At 39.9% G+C, this 12,002-nt stretch overlaps 3 protein-coding genes across 10 annotated transcripts; 2 read left to right on the plus strand and 1 right to left on the minus strand.

Annotated features, from left to right (window-relative positions):
• The first annotated feature begins 26 nt into the window (after positions 1–26).
• Positions 27–5,818, plus strand: LOC306907861 (uncharacterized protein). 8 transcript variants are annotated; one of them, XM_079480338.1, is made up of 6 exons: positions 113–315; positions 1,149–1,237; positions 1,494–2,056; positions 3,358–3,691; positions 3,761–4,576; positions 4,967–5,576. In XM_079480338.1, the coding sequence occupies exons 2-6, from the start codon at positions 1,150–1,152 to the stop codon at positions 5,236–5,238; spliced, it is 2,073 nt and encodes a 690-aa protein (XP_079336464.1). In that variant the 5' UTR covers positions 113–315; position 1,149; the 3' UTR covers positions 5,239–5,576. The 8 variants fall into 8 exon arrangements, with proteins under 8 accessions (XP_079336460.1, XP_079336457.1, XP_079336462.1 ...); XM_079480337.1 differs by lacking the exon at positions 113–315 and adding an exon at positions 535–833; XM_079480333.1 differs by lacking the exon at positions 113–315 and adding an exon at positions 581–833 and having other exon boundaries at positions 1,494–2,665.
• On the minus strand, positions 5,496–8,275 carry cryba1l1 (crystallin, beta A1, like 1). The gene is made up of 6 exons (XM_079480339.1): positions 7,971–8,275; positions 7,596–7,678; positions 7,400–7,518; positions 7,160–7,301; positions 6,936–7,078; positions 5,496–6,568 (listed from the first exon to the last, which is right to left on the minus strand). The coding sequence occupies exons 2-6, from the start codon at positions 7,668–7,670 to the stop codon at positions 6,421–6,423; spliced, it is 627 nt and encodes a 208-aa protein (XP_079336465.1). The 5' UTR covers positions 7,671–7,678; positions 7,971–8,275; the 3' UTR covers positions 5,496–6,420.
• Positions 8,276–9,054: 779 nt separating this feature from the next.
• crybb1l1 (crystallin, beta B1, like 1) lies at positions 9,055–11,096 on the plus strand. Its single transcript, XM_079480340.1, has 7 exons — positions 9,055–9,222; positions 9,608–9,705; positions 9,797–9,915; positions 9,994–10,126; positions 10,212–10,354; positions 10,440–10,607; positions 10,966–11,096. The coding sequence occupies exons 2-7, from the start codon at positions 9,613–9,615 to the stop codon at positions 10,991–10,993; spliced, it is 684 nt and encodes a 227-aa protein (XP_079336466.1). The 5' UTR covers positions 9,055–9,222; positions 9,608–9,612; the 3' UTR covers positions 10,994–11,096.
• Positions 11,097–12,002: the final 906 nt, after the last annotated feature.

Genomic DNA, 12,002 nt, shown 5'->3' on the forward strand with positions numbered 1-12,002 from the left:
AACCAGCTGTCATCGTCATTTCCCATTAAACGTCCATATATAATGTCCTTTGCTGTGATGTCTTCGAGGTGAGGTATCTTTGGATAAAGCCAGTCATAAATATCAGACCATAAGGCCTCTACATACATACAATGAAAAAACAAATGCTCTGAGGTTTCAATATCGTCACAAAATAAACATTTATTTGAGTCAAAACCAAATCTAATTCGTAAAAATTCACTCGATGGATATATCCCATTTAGAATTTTGAAATGAACTTCTTTAACTTTGGGGGGCAAAGGAAATCTTAAATATTTGGTTCGAAGTCTGAGAATGGTAAGTGTGTTGGTACCTACAATGCACATTCATTTATTTGAGTTCATTACCAAATTTAGTTTTTAAATCCAATGTTACCTCACGTTACCAAAAATAAAAAAAAATTATCGTATTTTATTCTAAATGTGTCACATTTTCTAATATTTATAAAGTTAGAAAATGTTTGATATGTTTCTTGGCACCACGCTTATATGCGAAACACCTTAGCAACGCAAAGGCGTTTTTTCAGACGATGCTTATATTTCTGACCCTCTTTAAGACTCGCTCAGTGGAACAGGATGTGCAGAGACACTACCGCGTTTAAAAACTTCATAATCAGACCGTTACAAGGCGCTAATGTGCGCAAACCTGTAACGTTAGAGCTCCAGGAGTTCGTAAGATTCACGCGCGAAGATTCTTAAAACCCACTCATCTCCACACATAAGACGGGACAAATTTGGACGATCTGCTTATGTTACGTTTTATTTATGTTACATTTTACGTCACAACGGAACACTACAGTACAAGACGTCGAAAAGGTCAGCTGTTTTAGTTTTGTTCGCTAAAATAGTTTTGACATCGCTAACTATCGTTACCTAATACGCTCTAATTAGCCTGGTGCTAATTTCATATTTTCATCTTTGACTTAAGTTATCGAATATAATTAAATATGAATTGTTTTATTGTTGCTGCGTGGAAAGTTAAAGATGCTAACAAATAGAACGTTTGCAAATCTCGTGAGATCTCTGTCTAAACCATGTGCTCAGAAGCGTGCCAAGTAAATCTACACATCTGCATCGTGTTAAAAGGGCCGTGCGACGCGAATGTTTGACTTTTGTGTCTGTGTGTTTTAGGATGTTGACGTTCGAGTCACTTCTCGTGAAAGAGTTGCAGAAACAACAGAGCAGGGCAGAGTTCTGTGACATTGTGCTGCATACTCAAGGTGAATAAAACCGACACTATTCACAACATATCTACAATTATTTCTCATATTTAAACTGTGTGGTAGTAGAAAACGTAAAGATTTAACTAAACTCCTCACTTATCTATTTTGTGTAGAATAAGAATTGACATAAAGGATGACTAAATATGAATATACTTTTTATTTAGATTTACATTTTGAGAATGGGGTAAAATGTAGTGTTTTTCAGCTGTCACTCTGTTTCTCTCTCTCTCTCTCTCTCTCTGCCCCTGTCCAGGTGTATCTGTGCCAGTGCACAGCTGTGTGTTGTCTGCCTTTAGCCCTTGGCTCCATGGCACTCTGTCAACCATGCCATCATCTGGGCAAAAGCGGCTGATTGAGGTCCAGGCCAAGGAAGCTTGCACATTGCTCAGTCTGGTCACCCTGCTGTACTCGGGTCAGCTTAATGAGGACAAAGACAAAGTCCTCTCAGTCGCTTGCAAACTAGGCATCAACATACCTCAGCAGGACACTACAGAAGAAAGCAAAAGTCACGTTGGTAAAGCAGAGAGTGCGAGTCAGACTGGAACCCAGACGGAGCAAACAAAAGAATCAGTGGAGAGAGAGTGTCAGACCGAGATTCTCTGCACAGCGACTCTGACGCTGCCCTCTGAATGTCCTAAGGAGACTGTTGAAACTGTTAATGTGATTGACCTGTCATCGTGGAGATCAGACCAAGGGCTCGACCCATACTCCACTCTGTCTGATATCACCCTGACAGCACTTGTCCAGGGTGTTTCAGAGAAGTTGCCTTTTTGCCAAGTCATGGATGGGGTCCCCGAAACCTCTATGTATCCCACAGTGAGTGCACCTGCCTGTGCGCCACAGGGTTACGCAAGCCAGCCTGAAAGCTGGTCTGCCCCACTGCCACCCCAAACTTATCCTTGTTATGGTATACTGCCATCGGTCAGTCAGGGCCAGTCAACATTGGAGGGGATTTTGCAGGGTGAGAAATATGATTTGGGAGGATTAGAAGACTTTGAGAACAATATCCCTGGTTTTATCAACTGTTTCCTGAAAGCCAACAGTATTCGGGGTACACGGCAAACAGGGCAAAGTCAGGGAGGGATGAGAGGAGACGTCAAAACTGGGGGAACGGCAAGGCGGGCGAGACGGGGAAAGCCGACAGGAAATTGTCCTTTTAAAAGTGAGGGTTGGAATATTACAAAAATAGAAAAACACTTGCATAGGGTTGGAAGAGTGGCATGTTCGCTCGGGATTGGTCACGGGGGAGGTAGAGTTGGCAGGATGTTAGACACAAGACATGTACTGAAGCATCAAGGGAGACTTAACCGGAGACAAGGCAGAGGAGCGATTTATGAAGTGGAAGGAAAGACAGGCAGGCCTTCAACAAGAGGCAGAGCCAAAAAGAGACAGGCAGAGAGCAAATTCGTAGAGCCAGAGGGTCAGGTAGGTGCCTCACCACATCAGAACAGGAGGTATGATATTAATATTAAAGATAATGTGATTTTGATTTACTGTTTAAATAAATGCCTTAAAATGGGTCATATAATTGAAAAAAAACTAATATTTATTGATCTTTGGAGAGTAAACCCTTAGGAAACAAAATTATATGGGAATATACAGGAGAATATAATGCAACATATTAATGAAATTTCTTATGCATTATTCAATAAATTGTAACATATTAACAATGTATTATTATATATATTTTCAAATAAATATTAAGTAACTTAATGTTACTGCATTATCAATAAATCTATTTGCCTAAAGGAAGAAAGTCATTATTTTCAGAACTCAAAATTTCTTCCGCACTTCAAAAACAATTGGAAATTGTCATCCGATATAGACTAACCGTTTGCCATAACTGTTAATAAAGGGAAACAAGTTGCATTGACTTTATTAGATGCTTTTATTAATCCATTAATACCATGCTTTTTACATATGCAAGAGCATTTATTATTTTGTCCAATTATAATATAATAAAGCAATACAATATAATAAGTAAAACAATAAAATGCTGTCTACAATTTGTTTTCTACATGTAGTATCAGAGTTGAAATTAAATAACATTAGCTTTAGATGAAATAATGTTTGATGTGACTTCTTTTAATTACAAAACTTTTTAATTTTTCCAATAGGATGAAGCTCCACCTATCAAGCGACAAAGAGGTCGACCCCGCAAATTTCCCTTGTCTCAAAACTCAGCTCAACGTAAAATGTCCTCATCTGAGCAGATGGTTTCAAACCCTCCAGCTTCATCCCTGATGCACACAGCTGCTCTCCCAGCAGCCAATCACACGGGCCTCCCTCAGCCACTGGATTGGCTTATCGATGATGTCATTGCACAGCTTCCTTTTATGCCCCCCATCACCTCTGGAACTCAGGAGGGATCCATGAGTACAGATTCCCAACCAAGAAAACAAACCTCAACAAAGATTACTGATCTCGGTGTGGTTCAACCGCAACCTGAAGGTGAGCTTACCGACATTCTTGGCAGTTTTCTGAGAACATTTGATCAACACATTGTTGCATGTGACTCAGATGTCCGGGATGGGATAGCAGACGGGTCACAAAGCAATATAACAGATGCATATGAACATTCTGCTCGAAACTGCGCAGCACATTGGACATCATGTTCACACAAAAGAAATGAAAGAGACCTTTTCAGGGCTTCCTCTGTGAATACAACAACACCACAAGGCCCAACAGCATCATCCCAGAAACGGCGAAGAGTCTATTCTTACAGACCATCATCTTCCTGTGCGGCCCCTGGTGTGAACGTAAAGAAACTGAAAGGACAACAAAGTGAGAAGTCTGAAAATCGCAGGATGACCAGAAGCCAGAGTCAAAAGAGGGAGCTGGAATACACTGAAGAAAGAAGAGAAGAGCTTCCAGCGAAAAAGAGAAGGCGAGCAAAGAAAGAAAGATTCGAAAAGCAGAGCATTGAAACATCACTGTTAAATGAGAAGAAAAAGCAACTTAGTGAGATGTGCAGTGAGAGAAGATCCAGCAGCCGCAAGATCGACTCAAAGTGCAATGTCACGAACGCATTGAGGAAAGTCGCGAGAATCCCTAGTGCCTGCAGTCTGAGACAAAAAAAGAATCTGTCGCAATCCTCTGAGTCGAGTGGTCACAAAGCATTTGCTCTTGTAAATAAACATGCTAAGACAAACAGAGCCAAAAAGCGTAGTAAGATGACAAACACGTTCACTGACTCCCATCCTGAGACAGATCTTTCTGCTTTAGAATTGGTGAAAAACATCTTTGAGAACCAAAGAAACAAAGAACAACAAAACCAAGATGATCACAGAAGTTGGAATGCAGAAAGACAGATAGAAAGGGGAAAAGACCAAGAAGGTAAGAGCTCAGAGTGACCTGCTTTAAAGGAACAGTGTTCAGAAAATTCTCTCAAATGTGTATGTTCAGACTAACATAGTTTGTTCTTCCAGTATCTTTTATTTTTGTTGGCTCTTAAAGGTATAATTTACCCCAAAATGAAACTTCTTTCATTATTTACTCACACGCGTGTCATTCCAAACCTGTATGGTTTTCTTTCTACAGCAGAATACAAGATATTTTTCTTTAGTCTTTCACAGGAGTCTTATACAGGTTTTGAATGATATGAGGATAATACATTTGATTATGAGTCACTAAATAAACAAAAATGGATGAGTGTATGATTTTAGTTGGGTGTTCTTTAAATCTCTCAAATACTTTATTAATTGTGTACTCTCTCCGAACCTTTAGGCAGCAGTCATGCCACGGTCTGCAATCCAGAAGAAGTTACGCTTACAAACGTTACACCCATGCCTTCTGCCTCACCTGCAATGGACCCTGCATTGCCACCTGAGGAACCCGGACACACACAAAGCTTCACAGACAGTTCAGAAGACGATGTGGATGTTGTTGAGATTTCCAGCTCCTTGTTCGAGTCTTCCGTCGTGCAGTCGCTGGTTGCCGATATTGTGCTTAGTACAGAGGAGGAGGATGAAGAAGGTGCAGAGATTGATGTAGATTAGATTCTAATTAGTGTGTTCTCATTTTCCGTCTATTTAGTACTGTTTAGCTTTCTGAATTTCTGTTTAGAGTTCTGAATAAATGTTTATCGACATATTTGATATGCAAATTTCTAATTCTGAAAGACAGGTGGTACTTGGTACCGTTGCCTGTATATTATTTGACTTAGGGGTTCGTATTTGCTGTTTTGACATTGGTGGCTTCAGTTTCAGGAATGAGAATTTTGACAAGTTTGAGTTGTTGTTTTTTAAGTTTTTTTAATCAAGCCACATTTTCTTATTGCTCATCTTAAGTCTATTTTGCAACCATGGTCAGAAATAAAAGACATGGATCCAACCACTAATGTTCTTGTGTGTAAACCAGCATGTTCAAAACGAATATGGGGAAAGAGTAAGTGAAAACAATATTTTATGTGTAGCTAAACAATACAAAACACTAGGGGGTGGTTTCCCGAAAAAGCGGTGAGGTGGCGAATTGCAACCAATGGCTCACTCCACCCCTCACTTTCAAAGCACTATGGTGGCTGACACAGCACGTCATGATGTCATCAGGTTGTTGTTTCTTTGCCGAATATTATGTATTTATGAAATGCACTCTGTAGAACAGTTTGTCCGTTTAGGGCTGTTTTAGAAACAACATGGCGAATTCCATACAAGGGGACCCGCGACACATGTAGATAGAAATAGCTCATTCTAAGGTAATAAACATAATGCTTTATTATGTATTATACACCTCTGAAGACAGTTATTTATATTATATTGAATTTCTGTCAATAGATCCTCACACATTCCACACAGCACCTTTTACCAAGACTGGCGGCACCACCACACAAGCAATGAATCCACACAGCCATTGAAGTAAACATAAGTTTATTTATTTGTTTGTGATGTTCTTATCCTTCTACACAAAACACCTGAGCTGCTCTCAGTAAATCCCCTCATGGAGAAATTGCTTAACGTAGCTTATATTGCATTGTCAGGGTGTGTTGTTTAGCACCTGACATTAGCCATTAACTGCTGTCTGTACCTGATTGACACCCTCGTGTACGACAGAATGGTATGTATAGAGTTTGACGTGTGTTGTGTTCCTAGCAATAATAAGAGACTCGTAAGGTAAAATAGTGTGAGTGTGCGTATGATGCATTTGTCGGGCGGCAGGGTGATCGGTGTGGTGATGCTGGGCTCTTAGTGCTGGATTCTGCGAATGGACTGGATCTGAGGGGTCTGGCTGTGGGAACCCCAGTTTTTCCAGTGCTGATAGTCTCCGCTGTGCCTGTCACACTCCATAATGTACTGCCTGCCCCTGTAGCCTGCAAACTCGTAACACACAAAACTACACACAGGTAGAGCAGAGAATCACAAGATTTTGTAATGGTGGGGTATCAAATGGTGTTTAGGTATAGCCAGACAAACAATCCTGTTTATTTTGCTTGTTGCAGTATCATAAACTGTATTATTAGTCTTTCACTTTGTCTAATGTCTAGAAAAAATATAATCGTTGCAACATTTACATTTCTTTCATTACAATAAAAACTATTTTTAGTTTACTGTTATTCTAAAATGTTGGAGAAAGCATACACTTTGAACAGTACTGTAAATAAAAAATTAATTGTGAAAAAATAATATAAATAAATAGATATAGAATCATTTCTATTAAAAGGTAATAGAAAATAAAATGGTGAAAGTAAGGGTACACTTACGCGCCACACTGCACATGCATGGAGCCCACTTCAGGGCGACACCATCCCATAGCCTGCAGAGAGGGGTAGTCGTCACACAGCTCAGCACTGCGGCCCAGGAAGTTCTCCTTCTCAAACATGATCATACGACTGCTCTGGTGAGACTGAAGAGAGAAAAAGAGAGAAATTGTACAAATAAACACACACACACATATTACAAATTTTAAGATGAAAATCATTCTCACAGCGCAGTAGATGGGTCTGAAAGACATGAGTCTCTCCACGTGGTAGGACAGGTTTCCACAATAAGCATCCCAGTGGGGGTATTCTCCTCTCTCCAGGATGAACTGCTGGCCCTGGAAGTCATGGTGCTCATAACCCACCCAGCTGTGAAATGAAGAACATCCAGTCATACGGTATGACTCGTACCACATACACTGATGATCCCTCAACGCATCTTCTGTGCAAGCACAGTGTTAACTCACGCTCCGCTCTCCACACGAATGGAACGGATGTTGTCGAAGCCACACTGCTGAATGTTGCAGCACTCTGAGGTGAACTCTTGACATTTGCCCTGGAAGTGTTCCTGCTCGAACACGGTCACCTGAGGCAGAAGCACACGATTTTGAGAGTCCATGTTGTAATATGTAGTTCAATGTATTTTACATTGACATAGTTTACCTTGAAGAAAGGAGCCATTCCCATGCCAGAACTGATCATGGGCTGCATCATGCGGGATCTGGTGAACCTATACATCTTATTATCTAAAAAAAAGATTTATATAAAAAATCTGACATTTTAAAACAAAGCAAGTTCATTTGTTAAAACATGCACATATTAATCTAAATTGTTATATTATTTACGTTACTTAAATATGCACGGATATGTTATCATAAACAATGGAAACTTTTGTACACAATTTTTGCATCAAAATGTTAAAACCTCAATAATAAATCAAACTGTGAATAATTTTTAGTAAATTAGATGTGAAGTACCCATTCATGTTATATTTGTTTCAACTGTTTAAATCCCATGAAATTCTATTAGGCATCTTACCGTTTTAGTCACTAGGCTTGGGAGTGGCACGGGCCTGAACGCTTGTTTTGCGTAGAGCTTTGAGAGAACCTGGCGCTTCGGTTTTATATGGGCCGGCCCGTGCGCGCTCCCCATCGCATCTCTTCTGTGGGACAGGCCACAGGGTCGCCAGCTCAGCACATACTATAGAAGTGCCACATGGTGGCTGGCAAGTGCGATGCGTTTGGGATGAAAGGAGGGGACACAAAGGTTTAGCTCCAGTATGTTCGTGCAGGTCAGCAGTCCTGCGCTGGAATCACAATGAGCCCAAAATACAGGGATTAGTTGTGCTTGCTCCAGCTGAGTGTCGATTTGGGAAAAAAGTTTAACTGAGAGGTCCTGTGGTGGCAGTAAAGTTCATCCAAGTTTCAGTTTTTCATCAAAGTCTGCTTGCATATCCACATCTAGATGAATTAATAAATGATGGCACAAGATAATAGTCAAATATGTGGATACACAACACATTTTAAAATAAATCCACATTACAGTAATGGTGAAGTCATTGTGAAACATTACAAACAAAAACATGGGATATTTGTAGTAAATCGTGAATTAATGTGGAAATTATAAAAAAATTTCTAATATCTAGAATATTTTTGTCGTTTTTAACCAATTTATAAGGTTGAACAAGGGATGTTTATTTGCAACATATCACATGTACACTGGGCACTCGCTGGCTATCCAGTGTTACTCGTTTACAACAAATATGTAAATACATTCAGATGTAGCACTGTAAAAAGAATTCCATATAAAATGTAAATTTAAGGCATGAATATGATCAGTTTTGACTGTATGCATTGTGAATACATAAGATGCTTATTTTCAATGCATAAGTTGTGAACAAAATATAAATACATCAAATGAGGCAAATCTTTGTTTATTTTATTTTTTTAATTTTATTAAAATTGTTTATGATAAGATGAATTATAGTTATATCCTCTTTATCAATACACGCCCAAGATGAACAAATGTACAGTTTATGCTGATGTGTAAAGCATTGGTAAATCTATACTATCACATGAGAAAATCTGTGTGATATAACTGTGTGAACTGTGTTTCTCACTCTGTGCTGATGATGTGGGGCTTTTCTGTAAACATGCTGAATACGACATGTTTTGTTGTTTCAGTGTAATCCATATAGACTCAGCGCCAGGGTATAAGAGCTCCAGGCATAGCCAGACGCAAACACTCTCAGAGTGAACCTTGGGTACGGACACACGCACTCAACACACAGGTAAGACAGCAGAATATCTACTCACACATACACATGCAATTTATATTTTAAGGTACAGTTCACCCAAACACACCTGCAAGTCCTCAGAAAGTCTCTGGTTTTCCTGAATATTCAATCTGCTCTTTTCCGTACAATAAAAATGATGGTCTCCATCATCTTATTTCAATCTATAAAAAAGCGGTCTGGATATAATGCTAAAATGATTCTTAGTAAGTTATGACGATTAGTTTTTCCCCAAAGATCTTTTACAAATCTCCCTGCAACTCAAGCACTCTCTTGAACCTTCTCCGTCCGAGCACATACATGTCCCATGCTTACTTCTTTATAACTTCTCAAGTTCATTTCTTATTTTTTCATAACTCATGAGCTCATTATTTTACTCCAGGCATCATGTCTTCCAGTGGAGAAAAAAAGACTGCCTCCCAGACCGACGGCAAGGCAGCCCAGACCAAGAAGTCCGAGATGGGCATGATGTCCTACAAGGTAAAACTATTAAGTGAACGTGTATTTGGAAAAATGTAAACATGCATAACTCTCTTGCACTTGGATTTATCATTGTTTTCTCTTCTGTTAGATGTATGTGTTTGACCAGGAGAACTTCCAGGGACGTATGATTGAAATCAGCAACGAGTGCATGAACGTTTGCGATATGGGCATGGATAAAGTTCGCTCACTACGTGTGGAGTGCGGCCCGTATGTAACCCCATACACTCTTTGTTTTTTATTCTATATTATTTAGAAAGATTCCCTTATTTTATATGTCCCCTGCAGTTTTGTGGGCTTTGAGCAGATGAACTTCTGCGGAGAGATGTACATCCTGGAAAAGGGCGAGTATCCTCGTTGGGATTCCTGGAGCAACTGCCAAAAGAACGACTACCTGCTTTCTTTCAGACCCGTCAGAATGGTGCGTAACCGCACATGCTTCCACTTTCTCCCAGAGTTTACATTTATTTTTCAAACAAAACACTTTTATCACTTTTCTATCAAAGGACCCTGAGAAGCACAAGATCTGCCTGTACGAGGTGGGTGAGTACAAGGGTCGCAAAATGGAGATCATGGACGATGACGTTCCCAGTCTGTTCTCTTACGGATTCACCGACAGAGTTGGCAGCATCCTCGTCAGCTGTGGAACGTGAGTGAGCAGAATCCGCGACCCCCGATATAAATAATCAATGTTAAGAACGTATAAACTAAACTATGAACTCTTGTCTTCACAGCTGGGTGGGATATCAGTACCCCGGATACCGTGGCAGCCAGTTCCTGCTGGAAAAGGGCGAATACAGACACTTTAACGAGTACGGCGCTCGCTTCCCTCAGTTCCAGTCTGTGAGACGCATCCGGGACATGCAGTGGCACCCGTTTGGCTGTTACACCATGGCCAGCAAGTGAGGGCCGGACCAGGAGAGGAAGAGGAGGGCTGGAGGACAGGGAGAGGGCTGCAAGAGGAAGGAGAGGAGAAAAGATATCTGAGAGGATGCATCTTCACCGTGCTGCCAGTACAAGGGGTGTGAATGCTAAATGAATGACAGATGGGTCACCGTGTGATCTGTGTCTGTCGAAAACCTTTTAAATCCCAGCAGGTTTTGTATCTCTCAGGTCTCTATGCGTTCCCCATAAACACGGATCCTTCTTCCTCGCCAGTTCCTCTCTTTCTCTCTTGCGTCATGACTTATCTTTCCTTCCATAATTTAGTTTCTTTATTGTCACCTGTTCTTTCCCCTGCCTACATCACCCTTTCTTCAGGAGAATGGAAAGAAGGAGAGAGAGATGAAGGGATGAAGAGAGGGATGCTCCTGTGCCCTGTATATCTCCCTTTGCCTGCTGTACAGAATCCTGGTCACCTTTTCAATAAAAGCCTAAAAGCGTGATACCGAAGTTTTGTCTTTGTGAATCTATAATTTCATGCATTGTATTGATCGCAACATAAAAGTAATACACTTTGAGTAAAGGACTAGATATTTTAGGGGAATACATTTTTAATTCATATTTTTAACCTTTGATCTCTTTAAATCAAAACTGAAAATTTACATTTCAGGAGAATAAAGTTTCTTTAGTCCTATACCATTAACTCCATACATCAAGTCTCCCACATTGATAAATACTGTAGTATGCTTTCGTTTTCTGAGGTATATTGGGGGCTTCGAACTTGGTTGTGTACAATGGGGAGCTTTGAATCCTTAAAGTTATATATACATTGAAAAAGTGTAATAAATTGTGTAATTTGCTTTACTGTTTACAACAGTCAGGTTCGTATACTCTAAAGTACTGTTGCCTATAGGCCTACTAGAGTCTTTTTCACGTAGGCTGAAAAGCGTTTTAGTATTTTTAACACCTAGTCAGCAGATGTCGCTATTGTTGTGCTTTGTCTGCAGTGAATGAGAGCATCCATTAGAAGAAATCGGTAGAATGGAAAACAGTATGAGTCTAGTTTACTATGAGTTTAGAGTAGTTTTAAATAGTTAATCACGTTTTTCTCCAACTGTAATGATTTGACTAAATCGTTAAGTTGTTAAAATGTCCACAAAATACATACTTGCAGGAAAGCCCACATTTCCAGAATGTTTCATGCATTTGTCTCCGGCCTTTCCTGTGATCTCAATAGGGATGAGATTCAGAATACCCACTACCCTCTGGTGTTTCATTTGGGATGAGGACAGAATTAACTAAAATAAAATGCCATACAAACATTAAGTTAGGTAGTCTTTACAATAAAGTGTTAAAGTTTTGGTGTCTGCTTGCTTAATAACTTATAGTTATCTGATGACACAACAAAAGACATG

The sequence above is a fragment of the Barbatula barbatula genome (genome assembly GCF_947034865.1).
Source record: "Barbatula barbatula genome assembly, chromosome: 18".
Taxonomy (NCBI): Eukaryota; Metazoa; Chordata; class Actinopteri; order Cypriniformes; family Nemacheilidae; genus Barbatula; species Barbatula barbatula.

Coding starts and splice junctions, on each gene's coding strand:
- LOC306907861 (XM_079480331.1), top strand. CDS start 43: ATGTCCTTTGCTGTGATGTCTTCGAG. Junction 69..1,148: donor TTTGCTGTGATGTCTTCGAG/GTGAGGTATCTT, acceptor TGTGTGTTTTAG/GATGTTGACGTTCGAGTCAC. Junction 4,577..4,966: donor AAGGGGAAAAGACCAAGAAG/GTAAGAGCTCAG, acceptor CCGAACCTTTAG/GCAGCAGTCATGCCACGGTC.
- cryba1l1 (XM_079480339.1), bottom strand. CDS start 7,670: ATGTATAGGTTCACCAGATCCCGCATGATGCAGCCCATGATCAGTTCT. Junction 7,519..7,595: donor GAATGGCTCCTTTCTTCAAG/GTAAACTATGTC, acceptor CTTCTGCCTCAG/GTGACCGTGTTCGAGCAGGA. Junction 6,569..6,935: donor ATGCATGTGCAGTGTGGCGC/GTAAGTGTACCC, acceptor ACCTGTGTGTAG/TTTTGTGTGTTACGAGTTTG.
- crybb1l1 (XM_079480340.1), top strand. CDS start 9,613: ATGTCTTCCAGTGGAGAAAAAAAGACTGCCTCCCAGACCGACGGCAAG. Junction 9,706..9,796: donor TGGGCATGATGTCCTACAAG/GTAAAACTATTA, acceptor CTCTTCTGTTAG/ATGTATGTGTTTGACCAGGA. Junction 10,355..10,439: donor ATCCTCGTCAGCTGTGGAAC/GTGAGTGAGCAG, acceptor TTGTCTTCACAG/CTGGGTGGGATATCAGTACC.